The 19,815-nt window shown below is 46.4% G+C and overlaps 1 protein-coding gene across 1 annotated transcript; it reads right to left on the bottom strand.

Moving 5' to 3' along the window:
• Positions 1-448: 448 nt before the first annotated feature.
• On the bottom strand, positions 449-17,846 carry LOC149451886 (NACHT, LRR and PYD domains-containing protein 3-like). Its single transcript, XM_089690038.1, has 4 exons — positions 17,717-17,846; positions 14,575-16,306; positions 3,705-3,875; positions 449-506 (listed from the first exon to the last, which is right to left on the bottom strand). Exons 1-4 carry the CDS (start codon positions 17,844-17,846, stop codon positions 449-451), a joined length of 2,091 nt encoding a protein of 696 aa, XP_089546164.1.
• Between the last annotated feature and the right edge of the window lie 1,969 nt (positions 17,847-19,815).

Here is a 19,815-nt window from a genome sequence, read left to right as displayed (position 1 = left end):
ATGCTTTGAAAGTGTGAGGAAAGTGCAGTCGATAACTGGCAGCTGTATTTGCGGGTGATCTGCTGTGTCATTGGACATGGCTGATCACATGGTAAAAGGCCGCTGTGATTGGTAAAAGATTGCCAGGGGCACGCGGGAGGGCGTGTTCTGGGAGGACGTCATATGACACCCTTCCAGAACTGGCCAGCCGCAGTGAAGCCGTCATTCAGCAAGTGGTTAAACTGGCATCCATTCTCCATGTTAGATATGGAACAGCTTAGGTTTTGTTTCTCAGGAATTTGCTCTCATTTCTGTGTGAAGGGAAATATCTTATATGGGGCCCCTGAGCTTCTGTAGTTTCTGTTTTCACATAACTATACTGATAAGAGTGTAATGCTTTGTTGGATATCCTGACTAAGAGACGTCTATTTTGTTTCTGTATATCACCCCGAACACATCGGATTACACTTCAGAAATACGGCTTACAACACTTCTGTGTCAATGGCTTTATCTCCCCGGATCCGGTGCTAAAGAGGAGCGAGGACAGGTTGGCTACAGACAGACATCAGTCCTATCACCGGTGACAACCAAAAACTGGTTCTCTCTACTCTGAAGCCCCTCACATATGTGACACCCCGGAGTTATCTTGCACCCATTACTACAGTAGCAGGGCAAGAGATCAGTTCAAGCGGCAGGCAAAAAACATGGCCGATTAACAGGCCGAGGTCAGTGCAGGTGGATGGCAGAAACGCGGTTTAGAAACAATCCAGACGGCAGGCAGAGGCATAGTCGGTAACCAGGCCAGGGTCAGTCAACGTGGAAGGCAGAGGCATGGTCCATCAAGGCTGCAGACAAATGATCAGCATGGATTTTACAAACTGGGAAATGGCAGGGTGGTAAAAATAAGGGGAACTAATATTTTAGTGACGTGTGATAATGTTGGAAGCAGTCTCCGATGTATAGGCCCGGTTGGGAGGGACATTGGGGACAATGAACACTGGGGTCTCCTAACTCCTCTTCTGCTGCATACCCAACTTTCTTTCTTCTTCCTGATTCTGCGGATGGAATGTTTTCTGGTAAATGTTGCTGGTGAAGTCTGCTCACACAATCAGAGCGAATGTTTTCTGGGGGGATCCTTGCTGGTAGATCAGGGCAGTGATCATTTCTTCTATATATTTGAGGAAGGTGGTGGGTCTTTCCGTTGACTTTTCATAGATGACAAAACGCATTGCAAATAGCCGAATGGAAAAAATAAACTGCAACTTTGTTATACCAGAAGAGGGACTTTCTTGCTGACAAACAGGGCTGTAGAATCTGATCATTTAAATCCCCCCCCATGAACCGACTATAATCGTGGATGCATTCAGGTTATTGGATGGGACCGCGTCTTCCATGAATTTCCACCGAGGTGTCATTGTGGATGGTGGACAGGATGTAAACATCTCTCTTATTCCTCCACTTCATGGCCAACACTTCCTTGTTTATTATAGCTCGTCCGGGTGTTTACTGATATTGTCATCGTGTTTTATTCCTGACATACATTTCACTTATTTATTACTGTTCTTGTTGGTTCTTACACTATGTTCTTCAGCTCAGCCGGGTGTTTATTGTAGGTTGGCCAGGCATTTATTGCTACTTGAATATGGTTTATTTTTGATATGTTTCATATATTTAGATTTAGTGGCTCAGACACTTTTCTTATTTACTATTGACTGATTTATTTCACAGATTTATTCATTTACACATTGAGTTTGATGCTCAGGGTTGTGTTTATTTATTATTAGTTTCTTTTTTGGTCACTAGGGGCAGCGCAGCACTATTCTCATCTAGTAATATAATACTATTAATATATCATTTAAGTGACAACTTTGTGTAAAAAGGAGAACAATTGTAATTTTCCAAAAACTTGTGGAAAAAATGATATCTTCCATGGACTCAACATGCCTCTCAGCAAATATCTTGGGGTGTCTACTTTCTGAAAAGGGGTCATTTGGGGGGTTGTACTGCCCGGGCATTTTAGTGTCTCAAGAAATGTGATGGGCAGTCAGTAAGTAAAAGCTGTGTAAATTCCAGTATGTATACCACAGTCTGTAGACGCTATAACTGTCACACAAACCAATTAATATACACTTACTGGGAGTTATTGTATCAAAGTCATGTAACAGAATATATTCTGGCCAAAATGTATGACAAATTTTAGTTTATTTGATTTTTTTTTTATAACAGAAAGTAGAAAATATATTTTTTTTTTATTTTAAGATTTTATAATCTAGATCACAAAAAATACCCAGTGGAGATGAAATACCACCAAAAGAAAGCTCTATTTGTCTGAAAAAATGATATAAATTTCATTTGGGTACAGCGTTACATGACCTTGGAATTACCAGGTAAAGTAGCACAGTGATGAATAGCAAACTATGTCCTGATCAGGAAGGGGGTAAAAGCTTGGAGGTGGAGTGGTTAAACAATCAATGTGTGCACAACACAAATATACAGGAATATTACAATGTTATAAAAACAATATAAACAAGATATCTTCAAAGTGAGTAATTTTGCAGCATGATGAGTGAGACCACCCAAACTTTCGCAACCTATGCACATGCAAAAAACCTACCTTGTGGTTGGCTAGTTATGATTGGTGATGTGCAGTGACACCTTCCTTACAGGATAGATGTAAAGATAGCTGTGCAGCACTAGAAGTGAGACTCTCTAAACCTAAAGTGGTAATATTTACACTTTTCAAACAAACAACATGTGGTTCAGCACAAACAGACACGATGAAGCCCAGCATAGGACGTAACCTCTAAGGTGGAGACGTCATCACGCCTGTCAGATACACGAGGAGAACCGCTGCTATACTGTCATTATGAAGGAGAGGAGGATGGCCGGGTGCTCTGTGCATTCTAGAAGCCATATATTGTGGTTCTATGTGAGTATATATTACATGCTATTTATCAGAAACCATTAATGACCCGAATATCCCCAGATATTATGACCCCGACAAAGAACACTGATCTGGGAACAAGTCACCAAGCTGGGACTATCCTCAGACTGGGAGGTCTGTCCTCCAGGGGGCAGGAGAGCAATAGTGAGAGCGACGGCGCGGCCATAGTGAGAGCGACGACGCGGCGATAGTGAGAGCGATGACATGGTGATGGTGAGAGCGATGACGCGGCAATAGTGAGAGCGACGACGCGGCGATAGTGAGAGCGATGACATGGTGATGGTGAGAGCGATGACGCGGCAATAGTGAGAGCGACGACGCGGCCATAGTGAGAGCGACGACACGGCGATAGTGAGAGCGAGGACGTGGCCATAGTGAGTGTTATTTATTTATCCAGCATTCATACACACAATGAAAAGACGTCATCATGCCAGAGGAGTGTTAGTGAGCATTGCTTCCTCCTTCAGAATCACACGTGAGAACGAGCCCTAAGGGTTTGTATTGGATCCTATTTCCTGCTTGTTATGGATAGGGATGTTCATTCCATATGTACAAAGCCTGCTCACAGGTCTACTTCAAGGAGAAGCCCAAATCCCATGGAGGAGATCACAGAGAGAAAGATTCCCTCAGAGAGGAGAAGACATGAGAAGAGGAAGGTGATGGAAGATTCTACATCGGTGAGGATGGAGGACACCCAGAGATATCAGGAAACACCGAGAGACGGGAACAATCACAAGACGTCACATTTCCCGATCACTGCAGGATCACAGATCTCACTTACCGTAATGTCTGAATTTTACTCTCCGGGTTCATCAGAAAGGAAAGATCAGGAGGAGCCATTTTATGTTCCCTATAGATGGACAATTCATCTTCTGAGGAGGAGGACACTTCATCTTCTTCTGCTCTGTCCTCTCCCGGACAATCTTTACTGGAAATAATACATATATGAAACCTAAACCAACAATGAGACAATAATTACCACCAGGAATGTATGACCTCTGACAACATGACAACAATGTAACACCCAACATTTCCCTCCCACATGGCTGCCTTCCCTCCGGCTCTACACTCTCATGCTGGTCCTGATGTCATTGGTAGCTATGACCGATCTTTGAAGTCACACTCTAGACAAAACGTTCGATGTCCCTGATATATATATATGTACTGTATATACAGGATCTCCGGACTACCTACACAAGAGGTTCCATTCATCAACACATTCTGGGAAATCCTGGAACACCACTTTGGTTAACATATACAATGCAGTCCAGACATTCCCATCTCCGCCCACTTCTGCAGACAATTGGTCCCTCCAAAGTTGGGGTGATGATGTCACACCCCTGGAATCATTTCCCTCCCCCAGATCTCCATTGGCTGGACACACCCATTCCTGTCCACCAATGAATGACTGGCAGCTCACACCTGACCCGTCCGGAGGAGGGCGATAGGTCAGTCGGCACCACTGCTGAACACTGGACAACCTCTATGAGGTGCAGACACACTGGGGAGGTCATAGAATCTATTGATGGGACATAATATCCCAATACTGGGGGCTATGAAGTGAGATGGGAGGGATTGCAGTCATCATTCCCCTCCCCCACTCATCTCCCCCCATACAGGTTTAGGGGAACCCTCTATATGTGTCCTGATAATAACAAGACCCCCGCTATCATCCTTTCATGTTGGGGGTCTGTGCTGTATATTGGAAGATAGGAAAAGGGGGAATGAAGAGGGAACCTTCCGGATGAGTTTCTCACCATTTCACAAGAGATCGACCTTTGGACAGATTTGTGATTTATTATCTCCACACAGCCTCGTCCTTTATACTGGATTTAATGGAGAGATTGGAGATTGGATGGTGTGTGTGCCCTAGAAATCATTGTCGGGGCGATTTATAGAAGGGCCCTGTGAATGGCTCAATATTCACACAAAAGTCACAAATCATCTCTGTGATGTGTGGAATCTGTGTGAATGTTGCCTTTTATAGGGTGAATCTGACATTCCCTAACATTCGATCAGAAGAGGAAATCGTCCCAATTACATTCAACCTGAAGAGTTAGAGAAGATTTTATCTCCAGTCATAAGAAGAGAGTGAATCCGGAAAATACTGCATTATGGCCACTAGATGGAGCTGATGGTGAGAAGACATAAATATTAAGTGTACTGAATCGTCTACTACAGAGATCGATCTCCTATACAGGACATACAATGTACAGAGATCGATCTCCTATACGGGACATACAATGTACAGAGATCGATCTCCTATACAGGACATACAATGTACAGAGATCGATCTCCTATACAGGACATACGACGTACAGAGATCGATCTCCTATACAGGACATACAATGTACAGAGATCGATCTCCTATACAGGACGTACAATGTACAGAGATCGATCTCCTATACAGGACATACAATGTACAGAGATCGATCTCCTATACAGGACATACAATGTACAGAGATCGATCTCCTATACAGAACATACAATGTACAGAGATCGATCTCCTATACAGGACGTACAATGTACAGAGATCGATCTCCTATACAGGACATACAATGTACAGAGATCGATCTCCTATACAGGACATACAATGTACAGAGATCGATCTCCTATACAGAACATACAATGTACAGAGATCGATCTCCTATACAGAACATACAATGTACAGAGATCGATCTCCTATACAGGACATACAACGTACAGAGATCGATCTACTTTACAGAACATACAATGTACACAGATCGATCTCCTGGATTCGGTATGGCGGTTCCCTCTGCAGTATGGGATCCATGACACTGCCAGTGGGGAGCTCAGGAATCTCCATACACGGAGCTCAGCTCTTCCACACATTATTCGCTCTTCTGGTTGAATGTTCTTAGGACGATGTTGTCTTAGGATGGAATGTCAGGGAATGTTACATTCACCCTGTGAAAGGCCACAGATGGAAGCTGACATCTCACACATATTACAAACATTGCCGGGAATTTTGGTGACTTCGGCACAAATTGTAAATCCTTCACACAAAGACCATCTTTTTCTCCTCCAGATCCTCTGCTACAAGTACATGTAGAGTTTTGGGGGATGGGGTACATGTGGGTGTCACGGATCCCTCACACACCACGCCCACAGCGACTAGCTAACCGAGTCGCGCACGTGTGGCCGTGACTTGGGGTAATAGGGAATAAAGGGGACCTAACTTTGAATATATAAAACCGTATATAAGATCAGCCCTGATACCTTTTCACAGCCCGTACTACCTCTGGCCACCACCAGAGGGAGACTCCACTCCAAGCCAGCTGCTCGACCACACACTGGCAGATACAAATCTTACATACAATCTGGTGCACTGAGTAGATTTGAGGAGCAGCTTAGTAATCACACACCCTTCTAGAGTCCCTCCAGCTATCCTACAGCTTGAACCCCGGTGTTAATCACTCTTCCACTGTCCTCACCCCCACACCAGACACACCACAAAAGGTAGCCTGCCACTACCCAACAGTTTATCCGCAGAATGGTCTGCTGGGACCCCCCCCCCCACACACACACAGATCTCTGTCTGGCCAATCTGTTACCTTTTCAATCTGCATACAATCTGCCCACACACAGTGCAGTTGCATACAGATTGGCAATGAGCCGACCGAGTGTTTAAAGGCACTAAAATACAATACAATCTAATCCAATCTAATCTCTCCAATCTAATCTCTCCGGAGATATGAGCCCGAGCTTAAATACACAGAAGTCACTAATTAATGTTAAGATGTAATTTCCCAAAGTGGGCGGGGCATAACATATGTACAAAATATAAAAAGTTACAGAAATACAAAAAATACAAGAAGACACACAAATGACTTCACTATAAAATAAAAGGGAATAAAAGACAGAATACAACTTTACCCTACGACTGGAGCAAGTCAGAGATTCAGCAATCGGTTAGTCGATCGACCAGCTCCGCACGAATTACAAATGTCCCAATGTCCGGGTACTCCTTTTATGGGGATATGGAAATAGGCGGGACATTAGTCCTCGGCCAATTGACCCGGAGGGGTGGTCCTGACCTGCTCACAGGATGTACTGTGTGCTGACCTGCCCAAGTTCAATCGGGCCAAGGCTGAACACCAAGTCAGGGATTGGATTTCCGACACCAGCACATCAGTCCAATCACGACAGTACCAAACACCATTAGACTGTCACAACCCAGCGCCACCTAACCATTCCCTGCATTTTCCTGGCATTCTCCCCAATCCACAAATATGATTTTTATATGCAGATGTAGCCTACAGAATGCCCTACAAGAAGGGAGTACGTTCATCTCTCTGCAACTAATTTTTCAGCTTTTATGAGAGATTAAACATACTTCTTTTGATGGATGAATATATCTTTAGCTTTCAATGTCGGGCACACACCCTGTCTGCTGGCATCTCCTCTCAAACTGGTTTTCCCAAACTTTGACAACCTGTTTATCACAAAAGGTGTCACCTCCAGGAAGCTGGGCTTTTCAGACTAATTGATGCTAATTGTCTGAGTATCTGTGACTGAATACACATCTGTAATGACGAGGGCTGAATCTACATCTAATCTAATCTTTACATTTATGTCACATGTGAATGCACTATGGTTACGATTACAGCTTGCCACTGATCATATCCTATCCACTCAAATCTTACATGTACGTTACATTGGGTGACATGTGATCGTGTGTGATGAATGGTATAATTGGGGGAGGGGCAGGGAAAGGGTAATCCGATGTAAATGGTGGGATTCTCCCAGAAGTCCTGTATCAGGTGATATCTGTGGATCGGCCATTTAGCTCTGGTTCTCACTCTCCTGACATGAAAGTCGCAGCGACTTCCAGCTCCACTTTGCTCTCCAACTTCCCGGTGACCAGGGGCCACTTCAGGGCCACTTTACTGAGAAGAAGCCTTCCCAAGTGACTTTGATGGGTCAGGGTTGTTGTTGTTTAACCCTCACCTCTCCTCCCTGGTCATGCCGAATAACTTCCTCCCAAGCACATTCCATTCACAGCTGAGCATAGCAGACACGCGTGTTCTCACTTACATGTTTGCAGTGTTTTCAAGAATGAACACGCATGACCTTCACCTGATTGGGCTGCCCTGTGTGCAACAAACACCCCAAAGTCACTCTAGAACATTTCAGTCATGGGGTGTGGCATGTTGTTTCAGAATGCGAGTGTCCAATCCAAACGCACACGTTCCTGTGTTACAAATGGCGGTGTGTATAAGTGGGCGGGGCAGCAACAGTCTGCTGGAAGCCAACAGAGTCAGCGAGGGAGAATGTCACCAGCACACCGAGGATCACCAATACGGCTCCAAACATTTTACTGATCCATCACATAGTTCCAGCAAAGAGACATTTCCGAGTCACGCAGGACCCCTTCATCAGGGACAGACTGGAGAAAACCATCCACCAATCAGAGAGAAGGAAAATGGCCCCGCCCCATGATGTCATATTCCCTCCAATAATACATTCCAATCAATGTAACCAGACACATTATAACCGCTTCCCCACCGTCGTATGTCCGATACACTGCTACAGGGCGGCACGGGGCGCGAAATCATGTATGTATACACGGGACTTTGAAGTTCCGAGTACGGGGTGTATACATGAGCCGCACACACGCCCTACCCATGCAGCCATTCATGGTAACACCCCCACCCCCTTGTAACACATACCCCACCCCCTAGTAATACACCCCCACCCCCTAATAACATCCCCCACCCCCTAGTAACACACCCCCACCCCCTAATAACATCCCCCACCCCCTAGTAACACATCCCACCCCCTACTAACACATCCCGCACCCTAATAACACACACTCGCCCCCTAGTTACACACACCCCGCCCCTTAGTAACACACCCCACCCCTTAGAAACATCCACCCACCCCCTAGTAACACACACCCCTCCCCCTAGCAACACACCCCACCCCTAGTAATACCTCCCCACTCCCTAGTAACACACACCCCAACCCCTAGTGTCACGGTTTATGTTTAGTGCCAATATTCCCTAAATCACATTTCTGTCAGCCCATAAGCAATTCATCCACATTCCATTGCTTATGCTTCCCCCCCGGCCCGCTCCTTAATCACCCCCCTCTGCCTCTCATTCTGCCACGGCTCTTTGAAGCACCACTGTGCAGGACAAGAGGTGTGACTTCTGTCACCTCCGTCACTATCTTCTCCCCATCCGGCTCGGCCAGAGGGAAGAAGATGGTTTCCCCACAGTGAGGTTCATCGCTCTCCGTGGAGAGGTGCGAACCTCCCGCGGGGATGTTCCGGGCCGCGGCAGTCAGCCCGGCATCTGCAGCGCAGGCACGAAAGTTCCAGTGTTTGTGGATACCACCAGACAAAAGCCATGCTCTCGAGAGCGCGGCCCATGTCCAGGGAGGGCGTGCCTCGTTGCCGGGCGATGAGGCACGTCGCCCACTGTTGCCAGGATGACCAGGGAGCGTCTTGCATCAGCTTAAGAAGTCTGATACCGGGCTCCCCAATCATTCGTTCTGCTGCCAAGGCACTGAGAGGTCTCTGCTGTGGCGAGACTCTCATGGCCACCCTGCAATTACCCCAGGGATTTGGGAGGAGAAATAATGCCAGCTGCAACTCTGCAAGTACCTAGGATTTGGGGGAGAGATACGCCAGCTGCCACTTTGCAATTACCCTGGATTTGGGGGAGAATTGCTACCCGCTGACACCCTGCATTAGCCCAGGCCTGGGAGGATTATTACCCACTGACTATGCTACGCATACTCAGGACTCAGGGCAAGTACTTGCTGTTATACTGCCCCTGCTTTGCACCCAGGAGTGCTGGCATACTGCTTGCTGGAGAATCAAGCCTGGTCCCTGCTGCTAGGACCCTCTGCTGTGGGCTGAGAAGGGTCGCCCCCCTGACTGCCATCTGCTGTGAACTGGGCATCCCTGCCGGAGCCCTGTGTTACCCCCTGAACTGTTCCTGTACTCTATCCCAGTTTCCCTGTTGTAGAGACTCTAACCTTGCCCCTGGGGCTGGACTACAATTAGTTTGAGTCCTCTCCTTGCTACTTCCCCATACCGGGTACTGCCACACCCCCTGCAGATCCCAATTCAGTGACTGTCATTTTCTTTAACAAAGCTTTGTGTGTTTGCCATCTGTTTTGTGTGTTCTGTCCCCACCCCCTAGTAACATCCCACACCCCCTAGTAACACACACCCCACCCCCTAATGACACTCACCCGCCCCCCTAATAACACCCACCCCTTAGTAACACACCCCCTACCCCTAGTAACACACCCCGCACCCTAATAACATACACCCGCCCCCAAATAACACAACCCACCCCCTAGTAACACACACCCCACCCCCTAGTAACACACCCCCACCACTAGTAACACACCACCACCCCCTAGTAACACCCCATCCCTAGTAACATCCCACACCACCTAGCAACTCACAACACACCCCTAGTAACACACACCCCACCCCCTAGTAACATACCCCCACCCCTTAGTAACACCCCCCACCCCCTAGTAACTCACAACCCGTCCCTTGTAACACCCCCCACCCCTAGTAAAAACACACTCCGCCCCCTAGTAACACATACCCCACCCCCTAGTAACACACCCCTCACCCCCTAGTAACACATACCCCACCCCCTAGTAACACCCCCCCACCCTCTAGCAACTCACAACCAGCCCCTAGTAACACCTCCCACCCCCTAGTAACACCCCCCACCCCCTAGAAACACACACCACACCCTCTAGTAACACACACCCCATCACTTAGAACAGTGGTTCTTAACCTGGGTTCGATCGAACCCCAGGGGTTCGGTGAGTCAGTCTCGGGGGTTCGGCGGAGGTGACCCACACCCGACTCATATGATTTGTGATGACATGCCCCGCTTGTCCATCATTGGCTGCAGGTGGTCACGCAACATCGCTTAGCCCAGTGGTCGGCAAGCCACGGCTCTTGTGTGCCGGGCGCCCGCTCCCCTCCCTCCTCTCGGGCGGCAGGGACTCAAATGCAATGATTGGCCAGTCTCGCTGCCACTCACATCCTGATAGCCAGTGATTGGCTGTCAGGATGTGTGTAGGCGGGGCAGCGTGACGAACGTGAGAGGAGCTAGGCTCCTCTCACAGTCCGCCCTGAAGACCGGAACGGCGCGGGAATACAGCGAGAGGAACGCGCGGAGCAAAGGTAAGTGAATTGACACAGGGGGGACTTGGGGACTTAATATGGGGGATGAATTAATATGGGGAATGAATTACTATATGGGGGATGTATTACTATATGGGGGATGTATTACTATATGGGGGATGAATTACTATATGGGGGATGAATTACTATATGGGGGATGTATTACTATGGGGGATGAATTACTATATGGGGGATTAATTATTATATGGGGGATGAATTACTATATGGGGGATGTATTACTATATGGGGGATGTATTACTATATGGGGGATGAATTACTATATGGGGGATGTATTACTATGGGGGATGAATTACTATATGGGGGATGAATTACTATGGGGGATGAATTACTATATGGGGGATGAATTACTATATGGGGGATGAATTACTATATGGGGGATGAATTACTATATGGGGAAGGAATTACTATATGGGGGATGAATTACTATATGGGGGATGAATTACTATATGGGGGATGAATTACTATATGGGGGATGAATTACTATGGGGGATGAATTTTCATACCGTTTGTTACAACATATCTTTGCGAGCAATCCTTTTCGAGGATGCTGGACATAAAGACGAAGAAAAGGAACAGACTTTGTTGCGAAAATGACATGAGAGTGGCACTTGCCAAGGTAATGCCGCGCATTTCTGAACTGGCCTCTGAAAGACAACAGCAGAAGTCACACTGATTTGCGGTAAATATTCATTATTTTGTTTTTGTGTGAAAATCATGTTTTAATGGTTTTGTTCTTTGTTCTTAATGGTTTTGTTCATTTTGTGCACCTATGTATAAATATATACCTATGTTTTGAATTTTAAAAATCATATTTTATTTTTCCAATTAAGAAGGGTTCGGTGAATGTGCATATGAAACTGGTGGGGTTCAGTACCTCCAAAAAGGTTAAGAACCACTGCCTTAGAACAACTCCCCACCTCCTAGAAACACACACCTTGCCCCCTAGTAACACCCCCCACCCAATAGTAACACACACCCCGCCCCCTAGTAACACCCCCCCACCCCCTAGTAACACACATCCTGCCCCCTAGTAACATACACCCCACCCCCCAGTAACACACACCCCACCCCCTAGTAACACACACCCCACGCCCCAAGTAACACACATCCTGCCCCCTAGTAACACACACCCCACCCCCAAGTAACACATTCTGCCCCCGAGTAGCACACCCCACCCCCAAGTAACACACATTCTGCCCCCTAGTAACACACACCCCACCCCCAAGTAACACACATTCTGCCCCCTAGTAATACTCCCAGCACAGTTAAATCTTTGATCGCCCCTCATGTTAACCCCTTCCTGCCCAGAGCCATTAGTACAGTGTTGGGGCTTCTTATTAGCACTGATCACTGTATTGGTGTCACTGGGGATGTCAGTGACCCCAAGTCAGTCCCCCCCCCCAGTGTCAGAATGCCACCGCAGTCCCGCTATAAGTCGCTGATCGCCACCATTACTAGTAAAAAAAAATAATATCCCAGTATCTATCCCGCCATTTGTAAACGCTATAACTTTCACATAAACCAATTAATTTACACGTATCGGGATTTCTCAGCAAATACACGGAGCGGGAGACACGGAGCGGGGGACACGGAGCGGGAGACACGGAGCGGGGGACACGGAGCGGGGGACACGGAGCGGGGGACACGGAACGGGGGACACGGAGCGGGGGACACAGAGCGCGAGACACGGAGCGGGAGACACGGAGCGGGAGACACGGAACGGGAGACACGGAGCGGCAATTTTTTTACTGGACGTATTTTATAGCAAGAAGTAAAAAATACTGTTTTGTTTCTCAAAATTTTCATTTTTCTTTTGCTTATAGCACAAAAAATAAAAACTGCACTGGGGATCAAATACCACCGAAATAACGCTCAATTTGTGGGGGAAAAAAGGATTTGAATTTCATCTGGGAGCGGTCAGGAAGAGGGGGGGTGGAATCCTTTGGAGGGGGAGGGGGGAATCCTCTGGAGGGGGAGGGGTTAATCTAGGAAAAAGAAATAAAGCATAAAGCAATAATCAGATGACATCACCTGCATTCCCGGGATATAGACATTGTGGTCACATGATATCATAGTCCTCCCCGGATTGGAGCAAAGTGTCAGCTGAAAGCAGCGCTGGATTATGGAAACAATGACCAGCAGCAGAAATGTCCCCGACAGAAGCTGAAAGCTGTTGCTGAGAGATGTGGGGGGCGGGGTCTCCTATTGTCACATGACTTGTGAGGAGGACACACCTACAGTGGTCCTATTGGTGCAGCCGCCCACAGTGTCATGGTAACCCATGTCACCTGCGCATGCACCATGCCAGTTTACTGCTCACGCATGCGCTCAAAGTCATTCCTGCACCAGCCACTGTTATCATGGAAACGCATGATGTCAGTGCCGGGCAGGGCGAGGCGGAGTCAGGTCGCCGGTGTCATGGAAATGCATAATGTCAGTGGCAGGCAGGTTGCTGGTGTAATGGAAACGCATGACATCAGCAACGGGCAGGATGAGCTGGAGGCAGGTCGCCGGTGTCATGGAAATGCATAATGTCAGTGGCAGGCAGGACAAGGCAGAGGCAGGTCACTGGTGTCATGGAAACGCATGATGTCAGCGCCAGGCAGGACAAAGTGGAGGCAAGTTGCTGTTGTCATGGAAACACATGACACCGATGCCACACAAGCCAATGGGCAGGCAGGGTTGCAGAGATGAGCTGAAGAAAGAAGAACAGAAAGGAAGCAGATTGAGGGACGGTTCACACTCCATGTGTTTCAGTTACTTTTCATCTCCATCCAAAATGCACAGAAAGTATGTTACATGGTGGTCAATGTCATAGTTCACATCAGCGCTTGCAGTTCCAGTGAGTTCCAGCCGCAGAAAAAAGCAGAACACGCCGCATCTCCTCCGCACAGAACTGCACTGGAACGCTGCAAAAAGCATAACAAATGCACTTTTTGACGCATTCCGATGCATTTTATTTTTATACATTCCAGTTCATTTTCCCTTCTCTCTTTTTCTTCAATTCAGATTGGGACATTTGTGTGTCAGTGCGTTTTTGATGCGTTTTGCTACAATCCGCAGAAAAATGTGAGCGGGCACATGCGTTTCTGCTACAATCAGGTGTGAATGGGATGTGCTTGAGAGGACATTGTTAGACAAGGATGACCAGGGAGGAGAGGTGAGGGGTAAATAAAGCACTGCCTCAGAAGTCGCAGCAATTAAGAGAGAACCCCTTAAAATCTGTGTGTTTTAATTTCACCTGCGACTTTACATGTCACCAGAATGTCGCTGGAAAGATCCCACCAGTGTGACCCAGGGCAGAGGACTGAGGAAAGAATGAGTTCCCAGGACTTCTAACAAGTGTGGTAGATGGAGAACATGTCTGATAATCCCCGTTATACTGTATGCAGGTTCCTGCCCATTCTCTACATTCAGTTAGGATATCCTCACACTCACTTACCTGACCTCCTGACACCTGTGTAGGAATGGAGACAGGAGTTTCTGGCACTCCGGATCCACAGGGAGCCACGCAAAAGATAAAGACTGAAAAGTTTCTCTCTTCGAAGCCTTCAAGCAATAGCTCAGCTGCTTGGAATAATTACTTTTCTTCAAGAAGTGATCAGTAGGTGAACCCCACAACCTCAGACGTGAACAACCAGACATGACGCTCCTAATGAAGTCCTCATCCTGAGTCTCATACAGACAGAAGATGGTCTGAATATAGAGATCCTGATCAATGTCCTTCATGGCCCATTCCATCATGGCAGGTCTGGCTCGGAGTGAGATGTTGATTCCTGTGATCTCTGAGAATGTCTTCACCTGATTTTTATTTAGGACACCAAACAGGAATTGTACAGCTAATGCTAAATGTGAGTAACGGAAACTGAAGTCACGGAGTGATTCCCCTTTACAGATCTCCGGGAGGAAAGTACCTTTCATAAATGCCAACCAATCATCCAACACATAATACAGAGCAGCAAGGAACTCCTGTACACTCAGGTGGATGAAGCTGTAGCAGGTCTGGGTGCCGATGTCCCAATGAAAGATGTTCTCATTCAGAAATACAGACTCCACCTCAGACAGAGAAAGTCCATGTCTTTCTAGATCTTTCTTCTCAAATAAGATTTGTTGCTGCAGAACTCCCTGATTGGCCAGAGCACACAGCTTCTTCAGACAGGTTTGTTTCCTGCGTACAGACTGCTCCTTGCTGTGATGGGTTATTAGAACCTCCAGGTAGAGAAGGTAAATTGAAGTCGTCGTTTTACACTGAATTAAACCCAAATCTTTTCCTATTTCTTGTTTCATTACAGTGCAGACAATCCAGCATGTGATGGGGACGGCACACATGGTGTACAGAACTTCATTGTCTTTTATTATACTGAGAACCTTGTCTGCATCTTCCTTATTTCCAAAGAATTGATGGACATATTCCTCTCGATCGTTCCTTGTAAATCCCTGGATTTCCACATTGCGAGGATCATCAATGAATGTGTTAAGTTTCTTCATGGCCAGGGACCTTGTGGTGATGATCAGAGAAGAATGTGGGAGAACCTGTCTCCTGAGCAATCTTTGGAGAATTATTTCCTTGTGGTTTTCTTTTAAAACGTCATGACAAACCTCAGATTTCTCCTCCAGAGTCCAACTCAGCTCATCAAACCCATCAACTAGAAAGAGAACTTTTCTTTGACTTTCAGGATCCTCTAGAAGAGACACCAAGTCATATGAACTCTCTAGTCCGCAGGCTCTGGATAAAAGTCCCACAAGGCTTATGTTTCCAGGGATGGTGTTGATTTCTCTACAGCTCAGATAAAACAGAAAGTCAAACTTGTCTTGGTAGAGATTCCCAGAGGCCCAGTCCAGCATGATCTTCTTGGAGGTCATAGTTTTACCAATCCCAGCAGGTCCTTCTAACACCACAATCTTAGGGATACAACCAACTTCATCAGGGTCAAAGAGGGCCTGGATTGTGGTTGGGGAGGATCCATCAGAAGGTCTTTTCTCCATGGTCTGTAGATGTCTTCTGCCTGAACTCCTTAATTCTTGTTCTTTCCCTTTTTTTTTCTGGGGTCCTTTTCTCATCGGTAACTTGATGTATCTTTTCTGTAGGTGAACTGTTTCCCCCCTACAGGAATTATATTCTTTAATCTTCTGGAATGCCTCTTTCATAGACACTTTGTGTTCCTTTCTGAAGTCTTTATGAGAGAAAGGAAAATATTTTATTCCTCATAAACACATGAAATAGTATTTATAAGACAGAGCTGGAAATATTATATTCTAACTAGAAACCCGAAGAATGGAACCCTAACAGAAGATATCTCATGAAATACTGAAGGATTGTGGAAGCATCCAAACTATGGACACACCATCCAGACCAGAGGAGAAAAGAGAAACCATGAAGGGTTCCCCTGACCACTGGGGCCCTTTCTATTGGCCTTGGGGCCCTTTCTATTGGTCCTGGGGCATTTTCCACTAACTCCCATCATTGGGCCTTTTATAAGCCCCGGTTCACACTGCTGCCACTTATGTGCCGTATGACACAAAGTCACATGACCAATCAAAACACATTTATTTCAGTGGGTGCCATCCTAATCAATGTGACTCAAGCTGCTAGTACAACCTTTGTGACCCTGGTAGTTCCACCACTGATCCTGACTACAACAGAACAAAATGTTCATCCAGAAGAGATTCCATATGAAAAGTTGATGTCCTACTAACCTGATAATCTGTTGTGTGTCATCTTCTTTGGTTTGGCTGGAAATAAGATGAGGGAAGTGATTAGTCCTGACAAACCTCTGAAATGTATAAAATAATAACTAAGAGAGTTATTAGTGTAGCAGATCCTCCCCGACACCATCATCCCACCAACCCTCTGTAGATTGAAGTCCCCCCTTCTCCTATTTCTCCATGCAGGTGATGTGGAGTGTCTATGTCTGCCTGGTAACATCTCAGCACACTGCAGTGACATGTGACCATGGTGGGGGGACCAGAACCCCCCAATTCTCCATGCAGGTGATGGGGAGTGTCTAAGGCTGCCTGGTAACATCTCAGCACATTGCAGTGACATGTGACCATGGTGGGGGGACCAGAACCCCCCAATTCTCTATGCAGGTTTTACAGGCACACGCCTGGAATCTGGAGCCATGACTCCTCTTTCTGATGGAGGTTCAGGTGGATGCATTGGGTACAAGGCTCAGAACATCAAGCAACAGTCATGAGGGTCTCCCCATAATACAACTATAAATATGGAGGACTTATTCCAAAAAATACCACTCCTAATATTAGTGATAATTAGCGGCGCACTATATATATATATATGTGTCACACTAATTCCTTTTGATGATCTCTATGTGCAAACTTATTTACACAAATATTAAGTGACATAAAATTATATGTGACAAAAAATAAACAAATTATATATGTTATAATAGTGCCCACAAAACACCATAAATATATATCTCTAGTGTAATCAATAATGAATGACAAAAAAAAAAAAAATTGTCCAAAAAAATCTTCCACTATGTGAATCCTTTGTGACTCCTGGTGCAGAAATAAATAAACCACGTGCTGTGCTTCTCATACACCCCTCTTAGGTGCGCACTCACCAGAACATAGCCTGTAATGAGCCTTATTGCATAAATTCCAGAAATCAGGGTCATCAGAACACGGTCTTTTTTCCACTTTATACAGACTCCAAATTGTTAAAACTGGGAGGTTCCTCCAATAATCATCCATGATAAGAATGGTAGCCAAGATCATAATATATATTCCTCTCCATAGTTACATAGAAAGAGAAAAAATATATAACTATGGAGAGGAATATATTATGATCTTGGCTACCATTCTTATCATGGATGATTATTGGAGGAACCTCCCAGTTTTAACAATTTGGAGTCTGTATAAAGTGGAAAAAAGACCGTGTTCTGATGACCCTGATTTCTGGAATTTATGCAATAAGGCTCATTAACCCCTCGCCTACCGGGCACTTCTACACCCTTCCTGCCTACAGGGCACTTCTACCCCCTTCCTGCCTACAGGGCACTTCTACCCCCTTCCTGCCTACAGGGCACTTCTACCCCCTTCCTGCCTACCGGACACTTCTACCCCCTTCCTGCCCACAGGACACTTCTACCCCCTTCCTGCCTACAGGGCACTTCTACCCCCTTCCTGCCTAGAGGACACTTCTACCCCCTTCCTGCCTACAGGGCACTTCTACCCCCTTCCTGCCTACAGGACACTTCTACCCCCTTCCTGCCTACAGGACACTTCTACCCCCTTCCTGCCTACAGGGCGCTTCTACCCCCTTCCTGCCTACCGGACACTTCTACCCCCTTCCTGCCTACAGGGCACTTCTACCCCCTTCCTGCCTACAGGGCACTTCTACCCCCTTCCTGCCTACCAGGCACATCTACCCCCTTCCTGCCTACAGGACACTTCTACCCCCTTCCTGCCTACAGGGCACTTCTACCCCCTTCCTGCCTACAGGGCACTTCTACCTCCTTCCTGCCTACAGGGCACTTCTACCTCCTTCCTGCCTACAGGGCACTTCTACCCCCTTCCTGCCTACAGGGCACTTATACCCCCTTCCTGCCTACAGGGCACTTATACCCCCTTCCTGCCCCCCCGGGCACTTCTACCCCCTTCCTGCCCAGGCCAATTTTCAGCGCTATCACATTTTGAATGACAATTGCGCGGTCATGCAACACTGTACCCATATGAATTTTTGATCTTTTTTTATGCGATAGAGCATTATTTTGGTAGTATTTAATCACCTTGGGTTTTTTTTTCTCTTAAACAAACCAAAAACCACTAAAACTTAAAAAAAAAAAAAAAAAAAAAAAAAATTTCTTAGTTATTGTTACAAAATTTTGTAAATAAGTGATTTTTCTCCTTCACTGATGTGCGCTAATGAGGCTGCAGTGATGGGCACTGATAGGTCGCACTGATAGACACTGATGAGGAGGCACTGGTAGGTGGCACTGATGGGCATTGACAGGCATCACTGATGGACACTGAAAGGCAGCACTCATATATGTCACTGATAGGTTGCACTGACTGGCAATGTTAGGTGGCACTGATAGGTAGTAGTGACGGGCACTGATAGGCGGCACCGATGCATACTGATAGGCGGCACTGACTGGCGCTGATAGGCAGCACTAATGCATACTGATAGGCAGCACTGACTGGCACTGATAGGCGGCACTGGTGTCCTTTCAGTTTGCCTGCCCGCAGAGCCGCGCAGCAGCACGATCTGTCACCGGCCGTGTACCTCGGACACGGCCGATGACAGATCTGCGTACCGGCCCCTGTTGCCAGTACCATGTGACCTGCTGTGACCAATCACAGCAAGTCACATGACAGTTGTATACAATGGATGGTTTCCATTCATGCCAACCATTGTATACAACTGTGTCTAGATGTGAATGGTCACAGCGATCACATGCACAGGCTGGGCCAATCACAGCCCATCTGTGTCATGTGATTAGCCATGGCCAATCACAGCTAATCACAACAAAAAAAAAACCTGAATGAATTGATTTCATTCAGGTAAATGCTTGCTTATAGCAAAGTAATTCTTTGCTATAAGCAAATTATGTAAAAAAAAAATACTGATCACTTCCCCAAAGTAGTACAATGTTACTATGGTAACATTATACTACTTTGGTCATAGTGAAACAGAAAAAAAAAAAAGAGAAAAAAAATG

Source organism: Staurois parvus, unplaced genomic scaffold (assembly GCF_062004578.1).
Source record: "Staurois parvus isolate SC_StPar_1 unplaced genomic scaffold, SC_StPar_1.0 ptg000512l, whole genome shotgun sequence".
In the NCBI taxonomy this organism is placed as follows: domain Eukaryota; kingdom Metazoa; phylum Chordata; class Amphibia; order Anura; family Ranidae; genus Staurois; species Staurois parvus.
This window is presented reverse-complemented; position numbering and strand designations above follow the sequence as displayed.